General features: G+C 41.2%; 1 protein-coding gene and 1 non-coding gene across 2 annotated transcripts; both read right to left on the bottom strand.

Annotated features, from left to right (window-relative positions):
• Positions 1-3,705: 3,705 nt before the first annotated feature.
• LOC112793702 (small nucleolar RNA R71) lies at positions 3,706-3,812 on the bottom strand. Its single transcript, XR_003198403.1, has one exon. It is a non-coding gene; the product is annotated as a small nucleolar RNA R71 (small nucleolar RNA).
• An 11,724-nt stretch (positions 3,813-15,536) lies between these two features.
• On the bottom strand, positions 15,537-16,229 carry LOC114927486 (uncharacterized). The gene has a single exon (XM_029297465.1). The coding sequence runs from the start codon at positions 16,227-16,229 to the stop codon at positions 15,537-15,539; it is 693 nt and encodes a 230-aa protein (XP_029153298.1).
• Positions 16,230-18,569: the final 2,340 nt, after the last annotated feature.

Raw genomic sequence — 18,569 nt, 5'->3', positions numbered from 1 at the left:
CTGAACCATGAGCAACTAATCCTTCATTGTTAAGGTTAGGAGCTCTGTCTATTTGTAATGGATTAATTCATTTGATCTTTCTAATTCGTTCATGTTTTGATCTACATTTCAATAATTATTTTTGCTCTTAATTTAATGAATATTGGGTGGAACGGAAGTATGACCCATGTTCTTATTGAGTTCTTGTAAAACTTGGAAAAGCCTTTACTTGAACAACAGCTTGGAAACATATTATCCTAAATTTTAATTATTTGGATTAAATGGGATACGTGACATATAATCCCCTTATTTTTGGGTAATTAGAATTTTTGTGGCATATAAACTGAAAATTGATTTTTACCCTCTAATTGGAAGTAACTGACCAAGGAATTGACAGTTAATGAATTTTAGAGGAAACTAGGAAGGTCTAAGGAATTAGGGCCTAGTAACATATAGTTTGCCATGAAATTATATATTGCATGATTAAATTAGTTAGTAATAAAAATTAATCTGGAAAAATAGATAACTCTGAAACCTTAACTATCTTCTCATTATATTATTCCCAACTTATTTATTTGTCTGTGTTTAATGTTCTTTGAATACCAAAACATTTTTTTCTGCTTGCCTGACTAATCCTATCAAACACTATTGTTGCTTGATCCATCAATCCTCGTGGGATCGTTATTCACGTAAGGTATTACTTGGTACGACCCAGTGCACTTGCCGGTTAGTAAATGTGGGTTATAAAAACCGCACCAAGTTTTTGGCGCCGTTGCCGGAGATTGACTGTGATTAACAACTATTAATTGTTTGATTGCTTAGATTAAGCGTTTTAATTTTAATTAGTTCTATTTTATTATTATTAATTTTTTATTTTCTAATTTTTTTTAGTTTATTTCCCGTACAGTTCGTTCGTCCCCCTGTTTCCCTTACGTCCTTTTGCTTTGATCTTTCTTTCTTTTTTTCTTAGCTCGTTTGTTTTAATTTTTATTTTATTATTTCAATTTTATTTCTTTCTATTTTTACTTTCTTTTATTTTTGTTTTTGTTTACTTCCATTGTTTTATTTTCTCGTTCTATATTTTATTAGTTTTAGTCTATTTTTATCTCAAAAAAAAAATAATAATAAAATAAAAATAAAAATTTTAAATAAATAGCACCAATATTGTTCTTAATTTCTGAAATTAAGTTTGGTGTTACCTATTTATTATTTTCCTTCTATCTATTTTACTCATGATGGTTTTAGTGGCTAAGAGAAGGGGGGTTGAATCTTAGCCCCTTTTTTTCTTGATAACACTTGCTGACTTGTCAGACTAATTCTGGAAACTTTTACTCTTTTTATCTCTTCACTACACACGAGACTTTTTGTTTTGTCTCGTCCCTAGCCACGAGACTTTTCTTTTTGTCTCGTCACTTGGCATGAGATAATTCTGGTTTTTGCTCATGTGTAGTTGAAAATAGAAATAGAGTAGAAAGGAGAAGAAGATTACACCCAGATATATCCTGGTTCAGCTGCTAAGTGCAGTGCAGCCTACATCCAGTCTCCATCACAAACATGATGGAATTTCACTATAATCAATCTGATTACAACTTGTAAAGTGCTAACCCAACTTACAAGGGGATTCCCACAGAATCATGAAACACAACATAGATGAACAAAGGAACTCTAAGACATCTATGACTTTTTCTTTTAATTTTGCACTCTCTGCCTTTTTCCGCTCTATGGCTTTTTCTTACAAACCTCACTGTTTTCCTTTTTCCATGAGACTCAAGACATGACAAAATTAAACAGAAAAATATTAAACAGAAAACATTGAAGGAGAAGAGAAATCTGTTAGCTCAGGTAGCTCTGAGAACTCTGTGCCTTGCACTCTCAAGTTTTCTCCTTGCTTCAAACAGTAGTTGTCCACCCTTATTATAGAAGAGGGGAGCCTCCACTTATTGAAGCCAAAGCCGAACCAACTTCTTCCTCCTTCAACAAACAGAACCGGTTTGGCCACATAGAGAGAGAAGAGATAACCATGCATAACCCAACATGCAATTACCTCTAGTCCTTCCTTGATCATCACTCTTCATCAATCCGGGCACTCCATCCTTGGCTTCCTCTCCAAGATGGATTTCTGGCCCTTGATGCTTCATGATGATGATGACTTCATTTGCTTCAATCTCTGCCTCAACCATCACTTCGCCACTCTAGCTACTCCCTGTGGTGGTTGAGCAGAATCAAAGACAAGCCATGCTTCAAGAATCTCACTTGCTGGCCGAATCTTCATCTTCCTTTTCTAAGCATGAAGAGCTCGAGATTACCTCACCAAATCTAACCACATTTGGTGACAATCTCAGCCACTACATACTTTTCTTTTTCCTGTCATCATTAACTTGATGGTCTTGATGCATGCAACTTCTTCTTTTTCTTTGTTGATGAGCATAGCGTCCATAGCTTCCTGGACAAGGACCGAAGAAGAAACAAGAAAGAGATGAGAGAGAATAAACAACTTAGAAGAAAAGCAATTCAATGTGATAAACCACTTTGTTGGTAAAAGTTGCTTTTACTTCCCTAGCTTAGAGTGGCGTGTAGTCATTATGGCCATCAATCAATTCAGCTGAACTTTTCTCTCTCATGTTCCCCATGCTAGTGAATTAAATTTCAAATCCTTCCAAAGAGTGAAATGGAATCCGTTGGAAGCATTGAGGCTTTTTATTTGCTTCATGGATTCGGATAAAGCATGGAAACATTCACTAATGTTGGGCTTGGTAGCAATAGATTTCATTTTGGCCCAATAACAAGAATAATAATTCAGCCACAAACAAATAAAACATTTTTGCATCAATGCTGAATGTACTTATAGAACACTTGGGCTTGCAATGATTTTTCCCTTATTTTCGGCCCAAATAAACATCCTGCAAAACAAAATTATTAAACAACATATGTTAAATGAAAATCAAATTAATAATTTTGTAATTAATTATTTTAATAATGTTTGCTCATCACAAATACTAATTTGGAGTTTTCCAAACTCATCAATATTGTTCTTAATTTCTGAAATTAAGTTTGGTGTTACCTATTTATTATTTTCCTTCTATCTATTTTACTCAATATTTTTATCTCTTTACACAGGTTACCTCACCGGGAATTCTCTGCACTCTGACGTAGAGATTCCCATTCTTTCTTATTTTCTGGTTGTTTATGCGCAGGAACAGAGACAAAGAACATCTCTTAGACTTTGATCCTGAACCTGAAAGGACTTTCAGGCGGCATTTATAACAAGCAAGACTTTACAAGGTTACAGAATCCACTATGGATCTCAATAATAATGCTAATGTCAATATGGCAAATCCGAATGGGGATGATCAACAAAGGAGAGTGCTTGGCTCTTATTCTACCCTTACTGCGGATCTTTATGGAAAAAGCATTGTGGTGCCCCCTATTGTTGCGAACAACTTTGAGTTGAAGCCTCAACTGGTCACCCTGGTGCAACAAAACTGTCAGTATCATGGCCTTCCCCACGAAGATCCAAATTAGTTTATTTCTAGTTTTCTGCAAATTTGTGACACCGTGAAAACAAATGGAGTAAACCCAGAGGTGTACAAACTCATGCTCTTCCCGTTTGCTCTGAGGGATGGAGCAAAACTATGGCTAGATTCTCAACCAAAGGACAGTTTGGATACTTGGAACAAGGTTGTTACTGAGTTTCTCACAAAATTTTTCCCACCAAAAAAGTTGACTAAGCTTAGGATGGAGGTTCAGACTTTCAGACAGAAGGATGGTGAGACTCTCTATGAAGCTTGGGAGAGATACAAGCTACTGACTAGGCAATGCCCTCCAGACATATTCTCCAAATGGACACAAATAGACATATTTTATGAAGGCTTGGGTGAAATGTCCAAAATGTGCTTAGATAATTCTGCATGAGGTTCATTGCACAAGAAGAAGACACCGGAGGAGACTATTGAGCTTATTGAATTAGTTGCTAGCAACCAATATTTATACTTCTCTAACAGGAATCCTGTGAACTCTGAGACTCCTCAGAAGAAGGGTGTCATGGAAGTGGAAACTCTTAATGCTATTCTTGCTCAGAACAAGCTTATGTCTCAACAAATAAATCTTCTTACTCAACAGATGGGTGGCATGCAAGTCTTAGCTATCAACACCCAAAATTCCCCTCAAGAAGCCTCGTATGACATGACAGGTAATTTTGTGCAGAATGATAACTATGATTATACTCAAGCCTCTTATGAACAGGTCAATTACATGGGGAGCGCTACTAGAAATCCCAACAATAATCCCTATTCTCAGACATACAATCAAGGTTGGAGAAATCACCCAAATTTTGGATGGAGAGACCAACCTCAGAGACCTCAAAATTTCAACAATAATTCTCAAGGCGGCTTCCAACAGAACAATTACAATAACCTCCAACCTCAGCCTTAGCAGGCCAACTCTAAATCCAAGGAAGATTCGAATTGGGAGATGATGAGGAGTTTTATGCAGGAAACAAGAGCCTCCATCAGAAACCTGGAAGTGCAAATGGGCCAGCTAAGCAAGCAAATACCTGAAAGGTCTGCAAGTACATTTTCAAGTGATACAATGCTGAACCCAAGAAAAGACTGCAAGGTGATTCAATTGAGAAGCGGTAAAATAGCTGGCTCTGAGACAAGGTCTAATGAAGAGCTAGTTGAAAAAAAAGCTCCAGAGGAGAAAAAGGAAGAAGTGGAGCACGCCCCTACAAAGCGTGCAGACAACCCATTCTCTAACTCTCTAGACACATATCCTACATTACCAAAGGCTCCTGAATACAAGCAAAAAATGCCATATCCTCAGAGATTTCAGAAGGCTTCCAAGGAAAAACAATTCTCTAAATTTTTAGATGTGTTCAAGAAGCTACAGATCAACATTCCCTTTGCAGAGGCTCTGGAGCAAATGCCTCTCTATGCTAAATTTATGAAAGAATTGTTGACCCACAAGAGGAACTGGAAGGAACAAGAAACAGTGGTGTTAACCAAGGAATGCAGTGCCATTATTCAACACAACCTTCCTGAGAAGATGCCGGATCCAGGGAGCTTTGTCATTCCTTGCACCATTGGAGATGTCACCATTCAGAGAGTTTTATGTGACCTTGGAGCTAGCATCAATCTCATGCCACTTTCAGTGATGAAAAAGCTTCAAATTGAGGAGGTAAAACCCACTCGTATTTCTCTTCAACTTGCTAACCTTTCTATTAAATTACGTGTGGGCGTTGTTGAGGATTTACTTGTTAAAGTAGGACCATTCATCTTTCATGTTGATTTTGTTATATTAGACATGGAAGAGGAGGTAAAATCCTCTATTATACTTGGTAGACCCTTTTTAGCTACAAGTAGAGCTTTGATTGATGTACAAAACAGTGAATTGACTCTGAGAGTCAATGAAGAACAGGTGGTCCTTCATGTTTTTGAAGCTCTCAAGCACCCTAATGATTCTGAATGGTGTATGAAAATAGATATTATTGAACCACTTGTTCAAGAGGTACTGAAAGCTGAGGTGCTGGATGACATTCTGGATCCTATCTCTGAATATGAATTAGTTGAAATTGATAAATCACCACCCCAGAAGGCTATGGTCTACACGCCCAAAGCAGAGGAGGAAGTCCCCAAGCTTGAGCTCAAATCCTTACCTCCTTCTCTGAAATATGTGTTCTTGGGTGAAAATGATTCATATCCAGTGATTATTAGCTCTTCTCTGAAACCTGAAGAGGAAGAGACGCTTGTTTCAGTGCTCAAGAGTCATAAAACGGCTCTTGGGTGGACCATTAGTGACTTGAAGGGGATTAGTCCAACTAAGTGTATGCACAAGATTCTTCTTGAAGATGATGCCAAACCAGTTGTGCAACCACAAAGGAGACTCAATCCAACTATGAAAGAAGTGGTCCAAAAAGAGGTAATGAAACTATGGGAAGCAGATATTATTTACCCTATTTCTGATAGTCCTTGGGTAAGTCCTGTGCAGGTAGTTCCCAAGAAAGGCGGGATGACAGTGATCAAGAATGAAAAGAATGAGCTTATTCCTACAAGAACAGTCACAGGATGGAGAATGTGCATAGATTACAGGAGGCTCAACACTGCTATAAGGAAGGATTATTTCCCCCTCCCTTTCATTGATCAGATGCTTGAGAGGTTAGCTGGTCATGCTTTTTATTGTTTTCTAGATGGATATTCTGGATATAATCAAATTGCAGTGGACCCTCAAGATCAAGAGAAGACAGCATTCACATGCCCCCTTTGGAGTATTTGCCTACAGGAGAATGCCATTTGGACTTTTCAATGCTCCAGCAACTTTTCAGAGGTGTATGCTTTCAATTTTTTTTGATATGGTTGAGAAGTTTATTGAGATATTTATGGATGACTTTTCTGTTTTTGATAATTCTTTTGAATCCTGCCTTAAACATTTATCTCTTGTCTTGAAACGGTGTCAAGAATCAAACCTTGTTTTAAATTGGGAAAAATGTCATTTTATGGTTACAGAAGGCATTGTTCTTGGACACCAGATTTCAAGTAAGGGGATTGAGGTTGATAGAGCAAAGGTGGAGGTAATTGAAAAATTACCACCACCAACTAATGTTAAGGCAATTAGGAGTTTCTTGGGTCATGCAGGATTTTATAGAAGATTTATAAAAGATTTTTCTAAAATTGCTAAACCATTGAGCAACCTGTTGGTTGTTGATGTTCCTTTTGTCTTTGATTCTGATTGTCTGCATGCTTTTGAAACTCTGAAAGCAAACCTTACCTCTGCTCCCATTATAGCTCCCCCTGACTGGGATCTATCATTTGAATTATTGTGTGATGCTAGTGACTTTGCTATAGGAGCTGTTTTAGAACAGAGGCATGGTAAGCTTGTACATGTCATTTACTATGCCAGTCGTGTGTTGAATGATGCCCAAAAGAATTACACAACTACAGAAAAGGAATTATTAGCTGTTGTGTATGCTGTTGATAAGTTTAGGTCCTATTTACTTGGTTCTAAGGTTATTATTTATACTGATCATGCTGCTTTGAAGTACCTTCTAACCAAACAGGATTCTAAACCAAGATTAATCAGATGGGTGTTGCTCCTTCAGGAGTTTGATATTGAGATAAAAGACAGGAAAGGGTCAGAGAATCAAGTAGCCGACCATCTTTCCAGAATTGAGCCTGAAGCAGGAGTGCAACCACCCACAGCTGTGACTGAGACGTTTCCAGATGAGTAGTTGTTCCTCATTCAGCAGGCACCATGGTTTGCAGACATTGCAAACTATAAAGCCATGAATTTTATCCCAAGGGAGTACAGTAGGCAACAAGTGAAGAAGCTATTGACTGATGCAAAGTACTACATTGGGAAGAACCATACCTTTTTAAAAGGTGCTCGGATGGAATAATCCAGAGATGTGTCCCGGATGAGGAAAAGCAGCAGATTCTTTGGCACTGTCATGGGTCTGATTATGGAGGCCACTTTGGTGGTGAAAGGATAGCTACAAAAGTCCTTCAGAGCGGGTTTTACTGGCCGACTCTCTTTAAAGACTCGAGTATTTGTGAAGCACTGTGGCAGATGTGAAAAAGCTGCAAATCTCCCTGCAAACCATGAAATGCCACAGCAGGGGATTCTTGAGGTTGAGTTGTTTGATGTGTGGGGTATTGATTTCATGGGACCTTTCCCACCCTCACATTCAAACAACTATATTCTAGTGGCAGTTGACCATGTGTCTAAGTGGGTGGAAGCCGTAGCTTTGCCCACCAATGATGCCAAGGTGGTAATGAGCTTTCTTCAGAGATATATCTTTAGCCGGTTTGGTGTCCCAAGGACACTCATTAGTGATGGACGAAGCCATTTCTGTAACAGACAGTTGGACTCTCTTCTGCAGAGATATGGAGTCCGTCATAAAGTGGCAACCCCTATCACCCTCAGACAAGTGGACAGGTTGAAGTCTCCAACAGGGAACTTAAGAGGATTCTAGAAAAGACCGTCAGTGTTTCAAGAAAGGACTGGTCTAGGAAGCTTGATGATGCTCTCTGGGCATACCGGACAGCATACAAGACTCCAATTGGCATGTTCCCATATCAGTTAGTCTATGGCAAAGCCTGTCACTTGCCAGTTGAGCTGGAGCACAAGGCTTATTGGGCAATTAAGTATCTGAATCTTGATTCAGAAGCTGCAGGAATTAAGCGGATGCTTCAGTTGAATGAGCTTGATGAATTCAGATATTCAGCCTATGAGAATGCCAAGCTCTATAAGGAGAGAACCAAGCTACTGTATGATAAGAAGATTGCCATCAGAGTCTTTGAGCCAGGACAAAGAGTGCTTCTGTATAATTCAAGGCTCAAATTCTTTCCTGGGAAGCTGAAATCCCGGTGGTCAGGACCGTTTGTGGTTACCAGAACCTCACCATATGGTCATGTGGAAATACAGGAAGAAAATTCTGACAGGAAATTTACCGTGAATGGCCAGAGGTTGAAGTACTATCTTGGAGGCGAGATTGACCGCCAGAGGTCCACTCATCTGCTGAACTAACAGAACTGACCGTCAAGCTAGTGACGTTAAAGAAGCGCTTGTCGGGAGGCAACCCGATAATTTCGTATCCTTCACTATTTTTCGTAGTAATTTCTCTTAGTTATTTTATTTTTATTGAGTTCTTACTAATTTTCTGATCATGCAGCTATGTTCTCCCAGGAACCAAACATTAAAAAAAAAAAAAACGGGCACACGACGCGATAGCATTATTGACGCGGACGCGTCACTTATGTGTGCGTGAAAAAAATGTTATTTGACAGAGAGTTGCGCGGGAGTGACGCAGGAATGGAGCATTTCGCACAAACGATCCCACGCGTTCGCGTCGTTTGTGATTTTCGCCCTTCACGCGGATGCATGACATGCAAATTCGACGTAAAAGAGTGTTTGGGCAGAGAGTTATGCTGGCTTGGGGCAGAAAGTGTGCTAGAAGCACAAATTTGGTCACGCGGACGCGTCCCTGATGCGGCCGCGTCAATTGCACATTTGGCCATCCACGCGGACGCGTGCATGACGCGAACGCGTCGTATGAATAATTGGCTCCCAAGCCAAGTGAACAGAGAGTCGCGCGGGCGCTCGGCTGGCTTCACGCGAATCGCACAAAACCCAGGGCACGCAGACGCGTGCCTGACACTTACGCGTCATTATGGAAATTTCGCAACCCACACGAACGCGTGCCCCATGCGGTCGCTTCGCTTGCGCCGCCCAGTTTTCTTTCTCTCTCTCCCCCAATCCTAATTCTCTCTTATTCTTTTATCCTTTTATTTTTCTCTCCTCATAATATTTGTCTCTTCTATTTTTAGTTCCTATTTGCTTGAGGACAAGCAAACCTTTAAGTTTGGTGTTGTTGGACGCTGCGCTTATTGGTTTTCTGGCACCAAAAGGGAGGCGAATCATCTTCACGGAGGAGCTCAACCTGAAAAATAAAGCGACCGCTAGGATAACTAAGGTGGTTGAGTTCCTTTCATTTTTATTCCTCCTTTCTTTTTCTATGTTATGTTCTGGTTTTCTGCTATTTTACTTTGTTTGTTGCATGATCTTTTATTAGTTAGAATTCTAGGACTAGTTTTTTTTTAATTTCTTTAATGCTGAAAAGATGTTTCATGTACCACTCACTGAACTTGAATCTAAAAAGAAAAAAAAAGAAGTGATGTATTGCATGAGAAATTGAGTTTAATTCTAAGAATAATCTTATTTACTTAAATGTGGTGGTATTTTCTGTGATTTTTGAATGCATGATATGAACAGTGCATATTTGAATTTGAATCAAGTGATGTTGATGTATAAGGAACAGGAATTTAGAGAATTATTATGACTTCTCTGAAATAAACAAAAATTTAATCCTTGAAGCAAAAGAAACAGCAAAAGAAAAAATCATTATATAAATAAATAAATAATAATAAAAGCAAGGTCCAAGGCTCTGAGCATCAATGACTAGGGAGGTCAGACATGATTAAAAGCTCAAAAGAGTTGTTTCCCTAGTCATATGCTTGTGGTGTGACTGTGTCAAGTAATCCTTGAGACAGAACACTTAGAGTCGAGACCAAGTGCGTTTAACAGAGTATGCCAAAGGCTTTGAGAACCACTGTCTGGGAGTAACTGAAAGAAAAATCAGAACTCAAAGGGAGTTCCCCAGTTAAGTACTTGTGGTGTTTCTGTGTCAAGTAACTCTTGAGACAAAATATTTAAAGTCACGGCTAGGCTAAAGGTGCAAAGCACCAAAGAAAAATAAATTAAAGTAAATGTTGCTGTGTTCAAGGATTAAACTGAAATATAAAGATCAGAGAATTCATAATATTATCCGGATTCTAATTCCGAATGACATTAACATTCTTCTGATTCAAATGAGAGTGAGATGCCAAACCTATCCAAGATTACAGTTATAAACCCCACTATAAAAAGAGACATGAGCTTAATCGAACTCTCATTCTCATGCAAATTCACATCATAAGCCTATATTAGTTTTGGTTGCTTGAGGACAAGCAACAGTTTAAGTTTAGTGTTATGATGCGTGAGCATCTTATCTATCTTTTCTTAGTGAATTTGCATCTAATTTGTTGAGTTTAATTAAGAATTAATTATATTTTAGCCACTATGGATGCTATTTTGAGTTTTGTGCAAATTTATTTATTTTAGGTAGCATTTGGAGGGATTTGATGAAGTTTCTGTAGAGAAAAAGAAGAAACCAAAGAGATGACCAGTGAAGACCGACGCGGACGCATGACTCACGCGACCGCGCGAAATGGAGAAATCGCAATGACGCGATCATGTGGACTGGAATATACACAAATGACATGAGCGCGTGGACGACGCGGACGCATCACATGCGCGATCTGCAAAAATACAAATGACGCTTGTTACAAATTTTGGGCTGTTTTGACCCATTTTCCAGCCTAGAAAACACAGATCAGAAGCTGCAGAATGGACAAAGCAAGTGGTCCCCAACCATCAACTGAAAATTTGTTAATTAATTCGAATTTAAATTCAAATCTTATCTTTTAGGAAAAGATATTATTTTTAATTTTTGATTTTAAACCTATTAGGATTAGTAATAAATAGAAACTCTGTACATTTAGACAGGCACCAGGTTGTTACCAGAACCCTTATTTTTTCTTCTCTGAACCATGAGCAACTAATCCTTCATTGTTAAGGTTAGGAGCTCTGTCTATTTGTAATGGATTAATTCGTTGGATCTTTCTAATTCGTTCATGTTTTGATCTACATTTCAATAATTATTTTCGCTCTTAATTTAATGAATATTGGGTGGAACGGAAGTATGACCCATGTTCTCATTGAGTTCTTGTAAAACTTGGAAAAGCTCTTTACTTGAACAACAGCTTGGAAACATATTATCCTAAATTTTAATTATTTGGATTTAATGGGATACGTGACATATAATCCCCTTATTTTTGGGTAATTAGAATTTTTGTGGCATATAAACTGAAAATTGATTTTTACCCTCTAATTGGAAGTAACTGACCAAGGAATTGGCAGTTAATGAATTTTAGAGGAGACTAGGAAGGTCTAAGGAATTAGGGCCTAGTCACATATAGTTTGCCATGAAATTATATCTTGCATAATTAAATTAGTTAGTAATAAAAATTAATCCGAAAAAATAGATAACTCTAAAACCTTAACTATCTTCTCATTATATTATTCCCAACTTATTTATTTGTCTGTGTTTAATGTTCTTTGAATACCAAAACACTCTTTTCTGCTTGCCTGACTAATCCTATCAAACACTATTGTTGCTTGATCCATCAATACTCGTGTGATCGACCCTTACTCACGTAAGGTATTACTTGGTACGACCCGGTGCACTTGTCGGTTAGTAAATGTGGGTTATAAAAACCGCACTATATGGCTGTCACTTTATGACAGAACAACAAAATATTAGATAAGAAAAGGACAATTTTGACTTGCTGATACAATCTGCTTTTTAATTTTAAGGGCAATTTACTTAAATAAATAGAATAGGAGATTTCTTTACCTAAATGTGCAAATCTGTTTGTTGTTACGTGTATGTGCAAAACCCGAATTATATTTAAATCCGTGGCAACCCACCACGGTTTCTAAACATGCATAAACAGTGGCAGGTCCCAGCGGATTAGGAGCAAAATTGTTTATGTGTAAACCGTGGTAGGTCACCACGGTTTACGAAGAAAAATTGGCAAGCATAAACCGTGGAGAGTCACCACGGTTTATGAGGAAAGTTTGTTGAACATAAAACCCGGGAACCCACCGCGGTTTATGTGTGTGTACATATATAAGTAATCCGCTGAAGGCAGGGACGGATTCATTTGGGACATCAGGAAAGAAAGGAGGTTGTTGTAGTGTTGAGAGGATTTGGAAAAAGTTTGGAGGTGTGAAGGAGGAGTGGGTGGTGGAGCCAATGGAGGATGAGGATCGCTTGTACCGACTAAATGGCATCGCTCACGTGGCAGGATATATCGACGAAGAGGTTAGTTACTATTATTGTTATTATTATTGTTATTAAATTTAATTCTAATATAGCAATTGATATTATTAGGAATATTGTTAGTAAAAATATTTAATTATGTTTATTTGTTTTGTGATTCTGATTAATATTATTTACATAAATATTGATATTGTTATGGTTATTGTTAGTAATGCATATTTTATTATGCTTATTTATCTTCTTAGTGTGGTTAATAGTATTTTTGTACAATATTTTATTATAAATATTAATATTTTATTCAAAGATATTTTTTTTTGTATTTATATTGTTAATTTGTTGTAATGAGTGCATAGTATTCTTAGCTTCACTATTTATTACACAATAAGAGAATCAATGAATTTAATGTGACCAGTCTAATAAATTCTACGAAAATTATGTTTGGTGTTGTTTGTAATGGTTGTATGTTAAGGGATTTTGTTACCCACGTTTTGCAGCCTAGTAGGGTTATTACCGCCGTTAGGCGGCAGCAGAATATGCCCTTACATGACCGGATTATACCGTATCTGGAGACTGCGGGCTTGTATCATCTTGCTAGGCTAAACAGTCAGTGGTTCTGGGTTGATGAGTCTCTCCTTAGCGCATTTATTGAGCGGTGGCGTCCGGAGACCCACACGTTCCATATGCCGTTTGGTGAGTGCACCATTACTTTACAGGATGTTGCGTATCAGCTGGGTTTGCCGATTGATGGTGCGCCCGTTAGTGGGTGCTTGACTGAGTTTGAGAATCTGATGGAACACGGTAGACCAGCATGGGTGTGGTTCCGGGAGTTGTTCGGGGAGTTACCTCCACAGAGTAAAGTCAAGCAGATGACAGTGTGCTACACATGGTTCCACGAGAGGTTCCGAGTTCTCCCTGCAGATGCTACTGATGAGACCGTGCGTGTATACGCACGCGCTTATATCCTGATGCTATTGTCGTCTCAGCTGTTTGCGGACAAGAATGCAAACAGGGTACACCTTCGCTGGTTGCCTTATTTGGCATCATTGGATGACTTGGGCAGATATAGCTGGGGCTCCGCTGCACTAGCCTGGTTGTATAGGTGTCTTTGGCGTGGTACAAACAGGAACGTCGTTAACTTGGCTGGGCCGCTACAGCTACTACAGTCATAGATTTTCTGGAGGTTTCCCACTCTGAGGCCCACTGGTTTTGACCGGTTCGGGTTTCCGCTTGCTTCCAGGTATGGTTTAAAAATTTCTGTTCATAAATTGTAAAAACAGCATGTGTTATGGTTTGTTTTGACATCATTTCAATTTAAATTGTAGGTGGGCCGAGTTTGTGCCGAGGAACGATGCAGGGGCACAGAGATTAGTTTCCGTACGCCTTGCACTGGATCGACTGCGTGTCCACGATGTGAGTGATTTATTTATTACTGATAGTTGTACTAGTTTTTCTTACATGTCACTGCCTCATCAAACTCTTACTGTTTCTATGCAGTTTGTGTGGGAGCCTTATTCTTCTGCTGATGTTGCTACTGTTATTCATCCGGAGATACTAGCTGACGAGCACCGACGGCTATGGACGGCCGTCACTAGCCTGATATATTTTGCTGCGATCGAATGGCACCAGGTGGATAGGGTTCTACCCCAGTTCGGTGGTGTTCAGCATCTCCCAGATGGAGCTCTGAACATAGATTGGCTACATGCGAAGGATGGTAGGGGTGGGGACCGGTGGTTTCCTACATATTATCAGGAGTGGCACCAGCTTTGGGAGAACAGGCATCAGTCAGTCATATGGGTCGATCGAGTCCTCGACCCTGGTCCATCAGCAGATTACCTGGAGTGGTGGTGCCGTGTGGCGCACAGGTTCCTATCCCCAGATGTAGCATTTCAGGATCCGAGGCCAATTGTGTTGACTGAGGAGGCGCGTCATAGAGGGTCGTCCCAGGCACCTCCTAGAGTGCACGTTTATGACAGACCAGATAACAGACGAGTCGATCGGCGTCGCCGTATAGGGACCCGGACCACCGATCTCGAGTGGAGGGAATTTGCCGACCGTTTGGAGCAGGACGTTCCTGGAGCTGAGGCTGGGGATGCAGTGGACTACCGTGTTCCTCGACGTAGAGGCAGACGGCCACCTGCGCAGCCTAACCGTCGAGGTGCGCCTGATGGAGGACCATCCGAGTAGGGGGACGGCACTGGTCACGTGCCCGCTGAGGATGTAGTTGGATCAGCATCAGCTATGGATCAGCCGACGTTTGACGTGGGTTTTAGCTCTCAGCTGTTTGGGAACGTGAGCCCATATGGTTTTGCTGAGTTTACTATCGCGGCTGTCGGGGTGGACATTGCTGATCCTGTTACTGAGTCCGAGTTTTACAGAGACATAGCTGACATGCTTAGGGATGATGATGATACCCATTATAGGCCACAGATGCCTGAGGAGCATACCCAGTTTAGTGCTCAGCAGCCACGGAGTGACGATGTTCAGGCTCAGTTGCCAGTTGACCTCAACGAGCCGGCAGTATCGCCGTCTGACCCATGGTTTGCGTTAGGAGGGACATCTGCCTCTGCTTTCAGCGCGGCTCCCGCACACCCCACAGCACCAGCGGCAGATCACAGACCTAGGCGGGTGAGGCATCCTCGTTTGTGTGGCACCGGAGGTCACTTGCTTGGCCAGTTCGACGATGATGACAGTGACACCATTGAGGATTCTGATTAGTTATGTTATATGTTCCTGTCCAGTAGGGACTTTGTTAGTTTATGTATTGATCATGCTAGTTAGTTTATGTATTGAGCATGCTAGTTAGTCTATGTATTGGGCATGCTAGTTAGTATTTATGGCTTTCAGACTTATGTTAAATATTATTTATCTTTTGACCAAGTAGTTTAACCGGCTTCAGATTATTTGATGTGTTCCTCTATGGTTTATATTATAATGCACAATATGAAAGATGTCTAAAGTGGTTTAATGAAACAGGTAAAATAACAGGAGTTTATTCATCTGAAATTTTTGTGTTGATGAAACATGTTGACAGTCACATACTTAACCAACGATACATTACTAAGATTATCTAGACCATGAAACAACTAAAACAGCATAGAAGGGGGGTTACACGACATGAGATCTACGCATCCCCTCCACCACTTTGTATTCGCTGGTGACAGTTCCTTCGCGTATGCCCAGGCTGACGGCATAGCCCACAACGCTTCGGCTGATTCTCTTGAGACTGATCCATGCTTCCACGGATCCTGGTTGCCTTTGGACGACCTTCCTTTGCACGCCGCATATTAGGGTTAGGAATGATGGTTGGGCCAGCATATGGAGGCCATAGTCCTTCAGGGATAGGTGGGAGAAACCCCTGCTTGTAAACGTTGAACACCTCACTCATACGATACACTTCGTGAACATATGACGCCCAGTTTAGCCGGGAGTAGGCGCAACATGCAATGGCGTGGCAACAAGGATAATGCAGCGCCTGGAAGTGGCCACAATCGCATCGGTGATCTTTAAGGGAAACTCTATAGCTACCAAGCGAGAACGTCCCCGTTGGTGTTGTCTCAGCGACGGTGTACTCGGACTGATGCCTGTCGTATAATGTCACAGTGAAGCACCTAGAGTCTCTTAGGTTCCGATCAATAGCCTTGACCAATGCCTGACAGAATTCATGGCCAGATCCGAGTTGTGCCTCTGCTGTCTGTCCCCGTACCATAAATAGCTGAGCAAGCCTCCCGTAGGTTGACTTAACCAACGATGTGACCGGCAGGTTGCGAGTTCCCTTTAGCACGGAGTTCACACATTCACTGATGTTTGTGGTCATGTGCCCGAACCGTCGACCAGCATCCTCATGTTGGGTCTATTTGTCATACTCCATACGGTTGGCCCAGTCACACATTGCTGGATTCTCAGTCCGCATGATGTCGAACCAGTAGTAAAACTCTGCCTCAGTCTTGGCGTAGGCAGCATTGACCAGCAACCGCCTTGAGTCCTTACCTTTGAACGTTAGGGCGAAATTCGCAGCCACATGCCTTATACAGTAGGCCCGGAAAGCACGAGGAGGCAGCCATCCAGTCTCAGGTGCCTCAAGCGCTGCCTTGATCCCATTATGCCTGTCTGAGATAACAAGGATACCCTCCTGAGGAGTCACATGCTCTCGGAGATTAGACAAGAAGAATGACCACGACTCTGCATTTTCGCCCCCCACAAGGGCAAATGCTATCGGCAGGATGTTCGAGTTCCCGTCCTGAGCTATCGCCAACAGTAGCGTCCCTCCATACTTCCCATACAAGTGGGTACCATCAATACTGACGAGGGGCTTGCAATGCCGGAATGCCTCGATACACGGTGGAAATGTCCAGAATAGCCGGTGAAAGTACACCGTCGACTCATCAACCCCACCACCAATCTGAACAGGAGACGTCTTCAGCACCGTGATTGTTCCCGGCATTGTCGCCTGGATCCCTAGCATCCAACGTGGCAACTCCGTGTAAGACTCTTCCCAATCTCCATATATTTGTGCCACTGCCTTCTACTTAGCCATCCAAACCTTCCTGTAACTAGGCCTGAAACCGTAATCAGCTTCTGTCGCTTGTTGAAGTACCTTTACTGTAACCGCAGCATCCGCCCTAACCATAGGAAGAATCCTCGCACATATAACATGATAATCCAGCTGACGGTGATCACTTGAAATAGAAGTTGCGAGGCACGTGTGTGGCCCGTTGTACCTCCTAACCTCCCAAGTCCCCTTTCGTGCACGAAGCGCTACACGAATCAACCAAGTACAACCCTTGCCGAATTCCTTGCATTTTCCATGATACTTCAAATGATCCGATTCGATGACTCTGTACTCAACACCTCGCCGGATGCTATAGTCCTTCACACTCAGCACAGCTTCATCTTTACTCTGGAATGATTGCCCAATCTCAAATTCTGTAGAAGATCTCCCCACTCTGTTACCACTGTCTTCCTGTTGACCAAGAGCTTCCAAGTTTAGTGTGGAGAAGTGTGGAGGGTACTGATGAGAACCAGAACTTGAAGGCCGATGCTGCGCATGTGGATCGCCACCTGTGTCATCGTCGCTGTCACCATCGATATGAACAGGCTCCTGGTCAGACTCATCGTCACGCATTGCATTCTCTACTTGATCAGGTCCACCAAATTCTTCGATATAAGGTACGAGGCCACCACCGGTGCCCACAACGTTGGGAGGCTCAATGACTGCTGCATACTCCAAAGGTACAGAACCAACAACCTCCGTTCGGTCTAAATCAGCCGCAAAAGAAGGTGATTGAACCGGCGGAAGATACGGTCTGACCGCAGGCATCGAACTAGATGCACCACCCGCGGAAGCTGGGCAAGGAACTGGAGCGGATGCCCCAGAACTATCGACACCAACCTCCAACTTCGCGAACAACTCATGGATTCTGATCTCCGGAAAACTCCTTACACAGTAGAACAGAACCCTAATATCTTCATCAGCCTTAACCGCAAAGGTTTCATACTGAACACCGGTCGAGACAACCGCCATGGGAATCTTGTAGAATAGTTTCTTCACCCACTTGCAACCCAACACGCCAAGCTTCTCCAAGATGCTGTTCTTCAAGTCTGACAAACTCATCGACGAACTGATAAAAATACTTAGTGGTTCTCTGTCGGTGAACTTCACACCTTGGCTTTTGCTTTTTTTTTTTTATTTTTCCAGAGCAATGCACCAGGGCAAGAAAGCTCTCTTCCTCACTAGCCATTGTGAGAATGATCTCTTATGGAGCTTGAATCACCCACATATATATAGAATTCCCGTCATAGTAAACCGTGGAAACCTACCAGGTTTTCTGCCCATTATTCTACATAAATCGTGGTAACCCACAGGGATTTTATGTGATGCAAACTTTCCTCATAAACCGTGGTAACTCTCCACGGTTTATGCTTGCCAAATTTCCTTCGTAAACCGTGGTGACCTACCACGGTTTACACTCACAAAATTTTGCTCCTAATCCGCTGGGACCTACCACGGTTTATGCATGTTTAGAAACCGTGGTGGGTTGCCACGGATTACATATAAATCGAGTTTTGCACATACACGTAACAACAAACAGTTTTGCACATTTAGGTAAAGAAATCTCCCATTCTATTTATTTAAGTAAATTGCCCTAATTTTAAT

The sequence above is a fragment of the Arachis hypogaea genome, chromosome 3, assembly GCF_003086295.3.
Source record: "Arachis hypogaea cultivar Tifrunner chromosome 3, arahy.Tifrunner.gnm2.J5K5, whole genome shotgun sequence".
Taxonomy (NCBI): Eukaryota; Viridiplantae; Streptophyta; class Magnoliopsida; order Fabales; family Fabaceae; genus Arachis; species Arachis hypogaea.
This window is presented reverse-complemented; position numbering and strand designations above follow the sequence as displayed.

Coding starts and splice junctions, on each gene's coding strand:
- LOC114927486 (XM_029297465.1), bottom strand. CDS start 16,229: ATGACCACAAACATCAGTGAATGTGTGAACTCCGTGCTAAAGGGAACT.